We start from the raw sequence: 14,271 nt of genomic DNA on the forward strand, positions 1-14,271 counted from the left end.
AAACAGACATACGTTTAAGCTGAGGATTTCGGGAATGAACGCTAATGTTCTACCCGGCGACAGAACCTAGAATTATTAGGCCTCAAAATGAACATATGACATTCCGACTAGTTGGTTTTTAAGTAGCGTATTAACTGTAGGATCCAAGTTAAAGTTTATGGGAGGCTAAGGATGTGCATAGCTGAGAAGTGCCATATTGAGACATCCGGTTTTTAACTACCAATCAATTAGTTTCACTTTATAACAGAAACCGCCACCGTTTCATTTACTCGATGATTGTCAGTTTTACACGCTTAAAATTGACAAAATTTTAACATGGCTTATTGTCATTTAATTTTAGAAATATGTCGAAAGAACAAGGTCAAGATCGGAATATTGAGGAAATAGCTAATCAGCGTGCCTCAACACGTCTTTACGGAACATGTTTTCATCCAATCTATATCCTGCTAACATCCGCCATTTATTTTTCCTTTATGTTTTAATAGCTTCCCGTTCACTTTGTGATCTCTGTTCACATATGTTTTAAATTTAGTCCACACTGTCTTGGTAGAATTCTACAATATTGTTTGTACCAGTCTAATTAAACTTTTAGATTTCTGTTTATTATTTTCGTTTACATATTCTGCATTCATTATGTTTAAATTTGTATTAATTCTTAAAAATGTTAAAATATATATAATTAACTTTGTATCTCTATGTGTAGCCGTTCTTTTGGAAGTCAATAAATATGTTTTGTTGAATGCTTGTTTGATTTAAATCATAATTCATTCTTCTGGGATTCAGTCAGTCATTAACAAAATAAGAACTGTTACACAAATGTACATATCAGTGCAAGCTATCATATTTACGAAACGCGTGTCATGGATTCCACTGCTAGCCACTATCCATCTCTTCTTATAATGCTTGTGAATTAAGGCTATATCGAGGCAATACGCACAGTATGCACATATGGCCAGTAAGAGACTGAGCAGTTGCAGTCCTAAACATCAATGGGAAGATGTAAACAAACAATACTAAGTGAGTTTATAGAAGAAATATATATCTTTAAGAATTCCCTGTGGAATCGTCTTTCTCAGTTTATTCGGTTGTATCTAACAGTATCTTATTATAGTGTAAGATAAATTAAACAGGTTGGAAGATAATAATATATATTTAATTTCTTACAATTATTATTATTATTATTAGTTTGGAAAACTTTTGAGTTTGTAAATGTTTATGAATGTGTCCTTGATTTGTTACAATGAAAATATGCAAATTTATACATATGATTTCAGTTATTAACTTAGTCAGAACAAGAACCAACTATTTAAGCAGTAGAATAACATAAATTCCAATTTTACTTTAAGATATATTCTTATCAACTGTGACGTACAACATGTAATATTTTAAAGTCGAACTTTCGAGTGATGTTTGATGTAATTATATTGATGAAGTTGGTTGGGATTTAGTATATAGACACAGACCAATATCAACGAGGTAGAAATTAACGGTTACTTTACTTGATTTTGAAAGTCCACACTAGTACAAAACTATGAGCTCACTAAGAGTTGATCAATGTGTGCAACTACATCCTATGTCATTTGATGGGCCACGAGCGAGTTAACTATTATAGCGATTTACTTTGAAATGAGTTCCTGAATTTCTGGTGGGAATCTATAACCCGTAAAGTTCAGATATGTATAGAGTGCAACAGTTGCCCTCAGTGCTGTTGAATGGTCTCCTCATTATATCGCAAGTTTGTTGAAGTTGGAATTGTACCACTAGACTCCTGTCCAATGGTTCTGATGTTCGAATGTTCTCCGCGAGGCCTGAAAGTTTTAACTTTTATCTATTAGGGAGCAGGCTATCGGTGTACGTTGCTCAAGTGTCTCATACTAGGATGAGACATCTATTTTTCATAATTATATATATTTATCACTACTCTTGTTCTAATTAGAGATTTGGAATGACAGAAATTCATTCAACATATTGAGTGTTATGAAATACAGTAGCTCACATGTGATTAATTTTTCACTAGTAATATGAGACTTAATTTACACCATTTTTCTGACCGTCTATTGTCCGTGATTTGCTTTTTATTTGCTTCCTCTACCTCTCTCTTTCTGTCCCGTCAAACACTGAACGGAGTTGAACTATTTCAGTATTTATCGTATTTTGTTCAAATAATTCTGGTCAGTCATTATTTAATAGGCAAAGTAGTTTAGTCAATAACAATCCATTTCACATATAAAACAATTTACTTTAGTCTTAAGATTTCTCTTTATTTCTAAACATTTATTCTTATTTCATTTTCTTTTCACATTTTATTCTTAATAAAAGGAAAAATTACATCTAAGCGATTGGTTAATAGGAGTGAGAAAACTACTTGCCGATGAGAGTACAAGTGCTGAAGAACGTGAAAAATTATATAACGATTTGAAAGAATGGCGTACACGTGTTTCAGCTTTAAATGATCTTGGACATGAATTAATGCATACCTGTGATATGACAACATCATCTTTTTTAGACAATGAATTGAAGAATATCAATAAAAATTGGACTGAAGTTACTACAGAAGTAAGTGCTATTATAATGCGGTGTGGTACTGTATGTATGCAGGTAGGTAAATCAGTACTTACGTATTCAGGTAATACGGTTCCTTTTATGTTCGTTTCCAAACATGAATGTGTTGATGATTTAATAGGTTGATTTAAAGTACATGTTTATCTTTTCATTAAAGAATTACCGAGAGTTCGAAAACATTCAGTAGATTTAAGTTTAAAAAATGGGTAAAACCATACTATATGAATGACCTCAAGTGATCAATCAAAATTAAAATGGCTAATATTAAACATTAGCGCGAATTCAAAACGCTATTGCATTCACCTTGTTGCTGGAGTTTGGGTTAGGTGTATTAAGGTTACGAAGATTGAGATTAAGAGTTAGGATTTATTTGGGTCATACGGCACTATGATTTTCAGCCGAATATATTGATTATTAGCATTACGAGGTTTATTAATCCTGTTAAAACTTTTAGTCCTACCTAGTTTCATCATTTTTAGGTGTCTTAGACCACCTTCACAAATCTACGTTCTGGATAGTCAACTTCAACGTCATTCTCAAAATCTCTAAAGGCTTTCAGTATAGTATAGAGAGTATTCAGAGTGTTTAATAATCAGTCAGTTACCATTGATATATTAGACTTAACGTAAATAATTAATCAGTCCAATTTGTTTTATTGGCATTACAAGTGAGTATATTGACAATATAAGAAACAAAGTAAAGGAACTAATTCCAACTTTAATGGGAATCAATAACATACAGAATACAGTTGTAATGGAATAAATCCAACCAAAAGACTAAAAGTTAGGGTTTTACTACCGACCCGACCGTATTTTAGCGACAGTAGTGCTCTTTATAATCATGATCTTTAGTTCTAGTAATGACAGCTTTCTAAAGATTTAGGTTCGAATCAAACATTACTTAGAATAACACAACCTACCTCTTCTCACAGATTACCGGTGTTAGTGGTAACATTTAAAATATGTGTCGAACCAATATTACAAAGGTAAAAGCGAGTATTCGTAGAAAAACTACGTAAATTCAAATAGTTTCCCTTTGGTTCTTATTGATTGTGATGGTTACACGTAACAATGGTTTTGTTTCTTCATTCCTCCACGTAGAAATAACTTTACAATGTTAAATAACACTAATCTCAAACACAAACACACAGATAAAGAACTTTTTGCTAATCAAAAAAGATGTATTTTTCACGGCCAATTTTTTCGGCTCATCATTATAAAAAGGGTCACTTTCAAGTAGCATATGTATATGAATATGGTTTTACTTAAAATTAAATAAAAGCGTTAACAACTTCTGTGCTTGAACGTTATTCAATTGTATTCTACCATTTCGTTAAGATCACTACTGATCAATATCATTTACTGAGTATGTGCACGCATTTTACTACACAAAATCTCGATGGAAATGTGAAGCACAATAAAAATGTTGTAACTTAATGGTCGACTATGTCAAATCCACATCGCCACTGTTGTATCCGGTATCGTCAACCGGTTATATTTAAGGAGTCGTCACTGTTACATCCAGATGAACTCTGTTGAGTCCTCAGTATTACTGATTTTATTTGACAATTGGGAACCACCTCAATTCCTCGATCCTATTGTTTATACTGGTAAACGAGAAATACTGTAATTCCCACAATACAAAATGAGAAAAATATGGTATAAAAGAAAAAACCGGCTGAAGAGTAATGTCTATGAAAGAATACCATAACACGTGGTCAGTAGAAGATTAGGAATGAATTTATTTGTTTCATTGTGATCTATTCTAAGCTCCATGTTACCGATCTTCAACCACTGATTATGGGATGTTTGTATGAAATGTTTTACAACCTATTGTGTACAGTTCACATGAAGTAATCCACTTTGGACAAAAAACGAAAAAAAGTTATACTCCATTGCCTCAATTATTGTACAATATCATCACATTTTTAAGTGGATGGGAGGATTTGCAAATCAGTTGAAATATAGACAGTTTAAACAGGGTACTTAATCGATTATTGTTGTTTAACTAGGTACAGGATTTCCTGTCTACCATAGATTTAAAGATTACTTTCTGTTATGTTTTAATGCCATAGGTATGGATTTATATCTTTCAATAAAAATTTTAATACTAAGAATTAAACGAGAATAGATTAAAGGTAGTAGTCCTCTATTTTGATAATGAGTACAGATGTAAAGCAAAGTACATATCTGTGGCCTCACCTTTTCGCCTATATTTGTTAGCACCCGGTTGCACAAATCGAAGTAGGTGCAGGCGGGACTGGGACATTTAACCTAGTAATGGTTGAAAATCAAATGCTTTAACGATTGAATTTCCACTCTTAATACAGATATAGCATAGTGCATGTATTTCTGAATTGCTGAATGCCAAAGCCGTGATTTTATTATAACCGCTGGTGGTGTAAATACCAGTAGACAAGAAACCAGGATGGTTTTGTCATATTTTTAAAAAATGAAATTGCCTTTACGAATGCGTTTTTATCACTTATGGATGTATTATAAATGATTAGTTGCAAATCACATGTTATTAAATAATTATGGTTTTCTTAACTTTCAATCACACTGGGCTTTAGGCTTCAACACTGAGTTGAGTGACTGTGTATTATCACTACATGTCGTAGCTGAAGTGTGATTGGGAGCCAAGTACATAAATCTGTACTTTTGATATGGTTTATTGGTTTCTTTTTTTCCACAGTGAAAAGTTTGGCAATATTTAAGTTTGATCTATGATATATCTAACTGTGGACACGGTATTATTCACACACTAATTGATCACCCGAGAACAATAATCAATATCATATTCCTCTGTGACTGGCATTGTAAACGTGAATGGATATCTCAGTGTACTTTGCTTAGTGAATCTTAATGTCACACACTCTCATTCAGTTGTTGGACCAGCGATCATTAGCCAAATAAAACCACGGCGGATGGATATTACGACAAAGTACAAAGGACGTGGGGAAAAACATCACACTGTAGATAGCTTCTGAGTTCGTGGATGCTGACTCTTGAGTAGCCCCATACTAGTACATGACAATCAGCTGTCATGCGCTCCCTTGTTTTCAATATTTGTCTAAGGTCAGTCCGTGATCTACCTATCAATAAGTTGACTAATAATGACTTACTTACCTTCAATAGAAAACCAGCCATTGAAATCAATACTTCGCGCTGATTAACTCTTATTAAGACTCGAATAATTTTATACAGAACCTTGTTCTTACTGCGAGGCCATATCTGAAAGTTCGTTAACTAGTAATTCGTTTTATGTTTTTATTTGATTTGAAGAAAAGTCTGAAATTTCATAGCATAGTCAATTTATTTACAGATTTGGTTAGTTATTCCATTTATATGAGGCCTAGTTTTTTCATGTTAACTATGTAAGTTTAGTACAGATTTGTATCATTGAAAATCGGTCGAAATAAATACTCACGTTTCGACCTACTTGGAAACCATATATACATGTCTAGCTTCAAATGGTGATGTTCACAATGGGGGCACAAAACCAGTATTGATCGTGTTATCCTGAACCAGATGAAGCGGTCGTCCTGGACTTTGTTGCTAGTTACAATTCAAATATAATGAGAACTTGTGAGTAAAAGGAAAAATGAAGGCAATCCACGTACCATGCACATTCGCGAATTGAAACTCATCTATTTCCAGTCCTTAGTATTAACAGCTAAAGAATACAAAACCTTTGAGATAAATACCTACGATCATTTCGCTTTCAAAATCAATCAATACCTGTCTTGTTTTTTTTTTTTTTTTTTTTTTTTTACCTAAATTGATTGTATCAGGTTCTTTTTCGTAGCAAAAGTTTGTTATTCAACGTTCATTGTATATATGTACGTACCATCATATCAAGGTGTAAATAACTTCAATATGTTGAACTCTTTTTTCCTTCCTTGATAGGTTATCAAATTTGTTGATTTAAATCATGCTGAAGAATTGAAAAATCGTAATTCTGAAGCCATGCTTCGATTGAATGCATTCATCAAATCAACTGAACTTTTATTGGTCTCTGATTTTGTTCTACCAGAGACCACTGATTTAGATCAAGCTCATGCGGCTACAGCTGATTATCGTCAACAATTGGAAGAAGCACGTAAACAGTTACTTGAAAAAGCTCGAACTGATTATTTGGTTAGTGTATACTTGTTATATCTTGAAAATAGTTCAGTCTGTGGTAAATTATAATCACAAAGAATTCAGAGTCTACTGATAAGAACAGTAACTAATGCGAACTTGACATAACGGCAACATACACGTACAACGCTTTGAAAGTAAAATTCTCAACGGCGAAAAAAAACCCAATAAGAAGACAGGAGCTCTGACAAAGCTCGATATTCAACAAAGTCAAAATAGAATGAGTCTGTTTACATAATAACTTGCATTAACCTTGTGACACAACAAGATTAGTCAACTAAATTTGACAGCAACTTATCAGATAACATCAAAATCATTGTGGAAAGATGGATCTGAAAAATTCCATCAAAGTTATCTTCACAGGAAATTTTATTTACAGAAGCTAAATAACTTGTCATCACCTTATCAGAATTAAAACGAAATCATGGTACAAAGATTTTAATAGAGTCAATTACGATGTTAAAGATCTCGTTTAATTTATAAAATCTAACAACACTAATCGTTTAATAGTAACATGGTTGTACACTTTTACAGCCGATCCTTATCAAGTAGCACTCTTAATCGTCGGACAATAAAATATAGTGATTGGTTTTTGTGTTATCGAAATATGTGAGCAATATGGTCGAGATAAGCACTTTTATTCACCTAAATATGTAAGAAGACATAATATACTGAGAATTAGAATGTAAACTAGTGATAGCGTGATTACTAGAGCTCACTGTTATTAAAATGATAATCACCACACAAATTATTGGCTTCTGTATTTAGCTTTAAATGATAATTCCTGACTATACTGTTTTTAAAATTCGCAGTATGATTTGATAACTGGTTTCGAGGAGTGCAAAGTGCTGAGGAGTGAAAAACTGTTCACTAATGTAGGGGCGTCTATGAATGATAAATTTAAACCACTGTTGTTTTAATATTGTTATTCAGATTGACAATAATTTGCAATTACCATATCCTGTACCGGACAAATCTCAAGACTTAACAAATTCTACCTGATGATGAAATCATTAAAAACAAGTTTCCGTCCAATTATCCCATGTTTTTTTAAATAATACTTGATTCAGATTTTCACATGATCAGTGCTTTAATTTTATGGATACTTGAAATTTCTAGACATTAGAAGAGTTCTTAATAATATTGCATTTCGAATACATATGTCAGTGATTGTTTCATACGCAACACAAATGGAATATCATATTTCCAACTTAAATGATTCCAATTTTCTTGTGTGTATTAATAGGAAGCTTTAAAAACAGCTGAGGAACTAATGACAGCTGCTAAAGCTGGTCAAGCAGATATGGAACAAGCTGAAGCTGTTATGGCAGCGGTTCGTGCCGCTGGTGAAAAATTAGATCGATTAGCTAATCAATCTGTTCAAGCAAGATTAGATGAAGTTGAAGCAGCAACTAAGAAAGCTGTGGAATTGGCTCTTCAACTAGCTCCAATTAATGATTGGGTACAAGATAGTGAAGTTTCAGTGGAAATATTAAATTCTGGATCAATTGAAACTAATCTCGATTTGACTAATTTAACAACAGAAGAAGCTATGTCAAAGTTGAAAGTAATTTTCTTTTGTTTAAATTATTACTGATTAGTTTTCAGCTTTGAGTTATATTGTCTTACCAAACCTTACTTAATGTCATGTGTATTGTTGATATATTTTAACTCTTTCGTTTAAAACTAACGACAATAATCGGTTAATTTCTGCCTAATTCATCAAGACCACCGTCGGAAACCTGGAAGCCCTGAACGGTTGTTTCGTTATGAGACTCCTCATCAGTGTACATCCAACATCCCGCACACAGGACTCGAATTTTTTTGTATTGTAATATAAAGTGAACAGCAATAAGGACACTATCTAATCATTAAAGAATACCAGCTTAAAACTTGTAGATTTTTTCTAAAGATTCGTGATTGTTCTTAATATTCCATGTGGGGCATCGTCATGTTAAAAAAATATTCCTTCGATGGTTTGATTACAGTTGTAGAGTAATAAAATGTTTCCCTTATATTTCTTCCGACTTAAATAAAGATTAATTTTTTTACTATTGTGTAGGGTCATTTCACAGCTTTAGAAGAGCATGAAAAAGCGTTAATTGAAGCTGAGAAACGATTGAATGACTTAAAAGAATCTGGTCTACAACATATTGATATTAGTCAGTTGGAATTAGCTACTGCGGAAGCTCGTCGTAAAGTTGAAGTGAGTTTGATGCTTTGTTCTCGTCAGACCTTTTGTTAGGATTATTGCTTTTTTTTTTAACTCATCATAATGATGAGATGAACTGAATTTTCACCCATCCTATGTAGTTAATTTGTTTAGTAATATTTTGTTTATAAGTTTTATTTTGGAACACCTAACGTTGAATTCATCAATCTCGAATAGAGAACAACTTCATCATCTTATACTATGAGCGATTTCAAGCTATTCCAATGGTCAACCTTTTATCTAGTCTGTTTTGTTCTTGTAAATACAATTCAAAAATTATGTGTTAATTGTGAGATATTGACACAAAAATTAAGATATTCATTACAGTGAAGCTGAATATGGTATACTAAAGTCCGTTGATAGTTAGAATCACAAAAACAAACTGCTTAAATTCGCTAAATGTATTTGCGTTTATCGATTCAACTGCCCTTGTAAAGCTAATTACATAGGGTTTACAATTCCGCTACTCCGTTATCCTAATTCAGAATTATAACTGGCCTGGGTAACAAAAGACTATTAAGATTGATTTAGAGCTGTTTTATTGTGTCCTTGATCGCAAAGGATATCAAATAGACTTGAATGAAGCTTTTTGAGTTATCTACTATATCTTATCATATATACGTCTTGATTTACGTGTCAGCCTGATGCATAACGCCAAAGTTATCAGAGTATACAACCGTAAACTGGATCTATGTACCATAAAGCATTTTGTGCAATCCCTCTTCCTATTCAACCTGAAACACAAGGCATACTTGGCCGATGGGGGGGAGGATAGAAATTTTTAATTTTTTATCTTCCTACATAATTTCAATAATCTCTCTTTACATTCTTACTATTACTATTCGACTTTTTATCAAAGTACTTTGCCGGGATAAACAAAATAAGAACAACAAGATATTGTTGAATATAATGGATTCATTTTAATTAAGGTTTCCCATCATCAACTTCAACACAATATAAAACTACAAGGAGTAATATAGTTGTAAGCAAAGATATAGTTTAGTCAGTAAAATTGAGATTGATGTTTGAGATGGAACGGAATAGGAAACAAATGTGTTATTAAACATAGTTGAAATTGACGTTCGTTTACATGTTTTAAAAAGCGTTCATATGGAGTATAGGTTGTGAGATTATAGTTACTGTTAATCACAATGAAAACAAGACACTACGTAACGGCAATGAAAAAGTGGACGATTGGATAATTAGATCCAAAACCAAACTAATATATAACTATCAATAAGAGATACAAATTATGTGATTGAAGTCATAATCAACATTACAACGAACATGGTTTTGTAAATGTTCTATTATGGGACTCTTCATCAGTGGGCATCCACGGCCCCGCACGAGGAAACCGGACCCAGGACCTCCAGTATTGCGCAAACACAGCCTTCAGATCGCTGAGCCGTCATCCCTCAATCCATGATAATTCACGACCCTCTTCCATTGTCTTTGGTGGAGAACCGCTTCACACGGCTTCATGGCTTTTTACTAAAACTGCAAGAATACGCTCTAGAAACTAGTCACCAGTGAGCACATGATTAATCATCATAAGGACGAATCCGTATATCAAAAGTCACGAATAATAAAATGTTATAATATAATCAGATGTTAAATATTTAGTAAAAGAAGAAGGAGAATAGCGGTGAATTAGTTTTGTGCTTCTACTTTTGATTTCTAGTTTCGGTTTTTTTGGCCAAAGTGTAGTTTACCAATGGCATAGGTTTACGTGCTCAACTTTGAGTTACACTCATCCAACTTGTGGAATATTACCATCAGCTACCTAACTATACACCGACTGCTCTACCTCCTTCGCGAATTCATTGAACTAGGAAAGCATTTAAAGAGCTTTCAATAAAATGTGCTCTCATTTACCTTTCTACTCTTCCATAAAATTTATGATATTTTAGAATAGTAAAATTGATTCCTTTACAGTTACTTTCATATTTCCGATATTATTATTATTGTTAGTAGTAGTAGTAGTAGTAATACTAGAGGGTAGTAGTCACATTCGTCCTTCTGTGTTTCCCCCTTAAGTTAAATTTGCAGACGGTTGATTAAGTTAGATGATATTTACGGTCATCAATCGACTACTGCTTATTGGCAGCTTCAGTATAAAACTAAATAAGTAAATCATAATTGTAATTTAATTCTCTCTCCTTAATTTTTTTTATTTATTTGTAATTGGAAGATAGAAAACTATTTTATAAATAGAAAGTTGAATATTGTTACTGGTACTGTTTTTTCTTAAGTAAATGACCACAAATTTAGAGATGAATAGAAACGGATATATAGGCGTTACATTGAATATGATGGGTTGTTCCTAACAGTGGAATGCAGGATACACGTTTCGTCTTATCTTGCGACTCTTCAATTAGATGTGCCTGAATATTAGTGTTCTTGTTTATGTTTGTCAGTAGTAGTTCAGTGGATGACACAGTAGTGCTTGAAACGAATAGTGTAGAGAACGAGAACACAGGTGAGGATAATTGAATGTAACTGAGCACAAAACTACAGCATCTCTTAGTAAAATTTGAGAATCATACATTAAATACCTAACTTGCAAAATATCAATCAATTGTCTCAAATTTGACTATCCCTTTTACAAATATCAATCAATCGTCCCAGACTTCACTGTTACTTCACTTCCATATCAATTGCTTTCTGTTCCCTTTCTTTCCTATTCCATCTTCTTGATCTTCTGCTGACAGACATTCTTTTCATGACTAGCGTTATGTCGATATAAGTAGCACACACCACAACAGTACTGCATTTGAGTTCAAAATATGAACAACACTGGCATTCAAGTACATCCAACCGACAAGTTCTAAATAGATTCAAACGCGTGTCCCGGTTTCCACTTTTAGCCACAATCCATTTGTCAAAAACAACTCATGATCATTAATGTCTTGTCTCTCATAATGCACATACACTATGATTGGTCAAAATCCAATCATTTTTGTGGATAACGGAGTAATACGGGACCTTAATGAAAAGAAGTATGAATATTATCGAACTGAGAGATCATTAACTACTAGGTACAAGCTACTGACTTAGTCACTATATAACATACATGCATCTCCATCTAACCTCAATCCGTGGAAAAATCATCTGTAAAGGAATTATTACATTGTTTGTATTTGAAGAAACGTTAAATCATCAGTACTTGTTTTTGCATTCAAGACTATTTTCTAACGCCATGATTGGTTAATAGAAGAAAACTGGAATGATCGTATGAAGCAGATCTCTCATCATAACATAGTTCTTAAATGACAAAACAGCTTTACTGAATAATTGAAGATATTTAGAAGTTTACATTATGGACTGATCTTAGTTAAACCAATTTCGCAACCAGGAATCACTGGGTAGCTGTGTGTATTTTCGACCCTACTATCGGTGATCGGTCTCAGAAATTCCAGGTCTTTATAATCCTCTCATACTAATCGTAATCACATACTTTCCAGTGACTAGTTTTGAGAAGCTGAGGAGCTGTGAACAGTGGATTCTCTAACAGTGTTGTTTGTAAGTCGGTTGCCTACCAATGATATCGGAAGATAGCCGTAAATCGATTGGAGCCATAAATTCAGTGAAGCGGGCTCCAAACTTAGGGTCCAATTACCAAAATCTGGACGCATTAAACGCACTAAGATATTTTATATACATCGTGTAACATTCCTCTTTTTTATTATTAATGTTTACTTTTCCACTTTCTTTTATCTTATTTAGGCTATGCGTACTGTAGCTAAATGTTATGAAACTGAGTTAGATAGACGAAAATCAGCTGAACAATCATTTTCATATGCTATAATAAATATATCTGATTGGTTAGACGAAGCAGAACGTCTATTTCAGATTGATACATCATTTGATTTTGAAGAACAATTGCCTAATACAGAAGTTATTCAAGATAAATTAATTGCAAATGAAGAATTTTTAAGAAAAACACAAACAGCTGGTCAAGCTTGTTTAATTGAATTGAATAGAAGTTATGATAGATTAGTAGAATTATTCTCAGGTAACGAAGAAGATTTGGTTGAAAATTCTGCTAATCCAATGATTCAACCAGATGAAGTTAGTATGAATATATTGTTGGAAGCAGCAAATCAAGTGACTAAATTTCGTGATCGATTTGATGTAAGGATATTTCAATTTATTTTGTTCAAAGACGTGTGATACTCACTTTTCTTAAAAATGATTAATTGGTTAGAGTTTTTGAGGTTATATACTACATCAGGGTCACCGATTGTATATATTACTACTATGAAAATTTATGGATTAGAAGTCTCGATTATTAACTGACATATATTTGAATGTCATCTCCAGACATCACAGTAAGAGAATATTTCACAAAGGTGTAAGATTCTCTCATTTCAAACCATTTTTGTGTACAATGATTAGATCTGTAGAGTAACTTTCAACTCTAATCACGTACAAATTCTATGAAAAACGTTTTACTACTTAATTACTCTACTGAGTAACTCTTTATTGTACTGTAGTTATCATTCTGATACGTTTAAACGTTTGATCAATTCGCTCAGTGTTGACTCACATTGACTCTGTTTAATGTGAGCTGTATTAAAAAAAGAAAATGTTAATTATTGCAACATTCAGATCCTAAATTATTGTTTGCATAGAATAGATATAATGGGGTCAGAAAAGAAATCTAGGGCTCGTGTTTCGTGCCATTTGAGACTCAGCTGGAGGTACTTGCATTCTTGGATTCATGTTCGCGTTAAGACTCGAACGCAGTACAATTCGCTGAAGACGCTTAATGTATCATCTAATGATATACTATGTGTATATGGCTACTCAATTTTACAAAAGGTGTGAATTTTAATTTAATTTGTAATTGCTTGGATAATCCTATGATTGATAAGTTTTCTGATTTCCTCGTGTGTACATCAACTCTGTGATCCAGATATATACATCTGAAGAGTACCAAATAGGACGGAACATGCCTCCTGGATTTCAATGTCAGTTGCATTCAATTTATTATATACAAACGTGTATGATAACCCCACTATTGTATTCTAAGGTAGGTAATGAGTCGTCCAATGTAGGCAAACAAGGAATTAGATGGGATGATTTCAACCTTAACGTCTATCCATGACGCTAATAGGACAAGACTTGAAGTTATTGGATTATTATTATTATTACATTGTCTGTGAACTAACGATTCTCAATTGATGATGTAATGATTTCACAACTACAGTGGTAGAATCTAATGACGGAATTTCGAATCTAGCTTTTAAAACATCGTGCTTAGGATGTTGGTTGGTTGCTTAAGCTATATGGGATCTATCTGATTATCTTTTTATCAACTTTCGATAGTGGTTTGTAGAGGAATGCAGGACA

General features: G+C 33.0%; 1 protein-coding gene across 1 annotated transcript in view; it reads left to right on the top strand.

The window, feature by feature from the left end:
- Smp_143620 (hypothetical protein) overlaps positions 1-14,271 on the top strand; it is a gene marked incomplete at both ends in the record, with an annotated part of 67,976 nt that overhangs the window by 52,001 nt on the left and 1,704 nt on the right. Inside the window, 5 exons of the mRNA XM_018796294.1 lie at positions 2,320-2,556; positions 6,471-6,701; positions 7,951-8,271; positions 8,767-8,910; positions 12,643-13,050. Coding sequence (XP_018650521.1) covers positions 2,320-2,556; positions 6,471-6,701; positions 7,951-8,271; positions 8,767-8,910; positions 12,643-13,050 — 1,341 coding nt within the window. The remainder of the gene's footprint in view (positions 1-2,319; positions 2,557-6,470; positions 6,702-7,950; positions 8,272-8,766; positions 8,911-12,642; positions 13,051-14,271) is intronic.

This window comes from Schistosoma mansoni, chromosome 2 (genome assembly GCF_000237925.1).
Source record: "Schistosoma mansoni strain Puerto Rico chromosome 2, complete genome".
Lineage (NCBI taxonomy): Eukaryota > Metazoa > Platyhelminthes > Trematoda > Strigeidida > Schistosomatidae > Schistosoma > Schistosoma mansoni.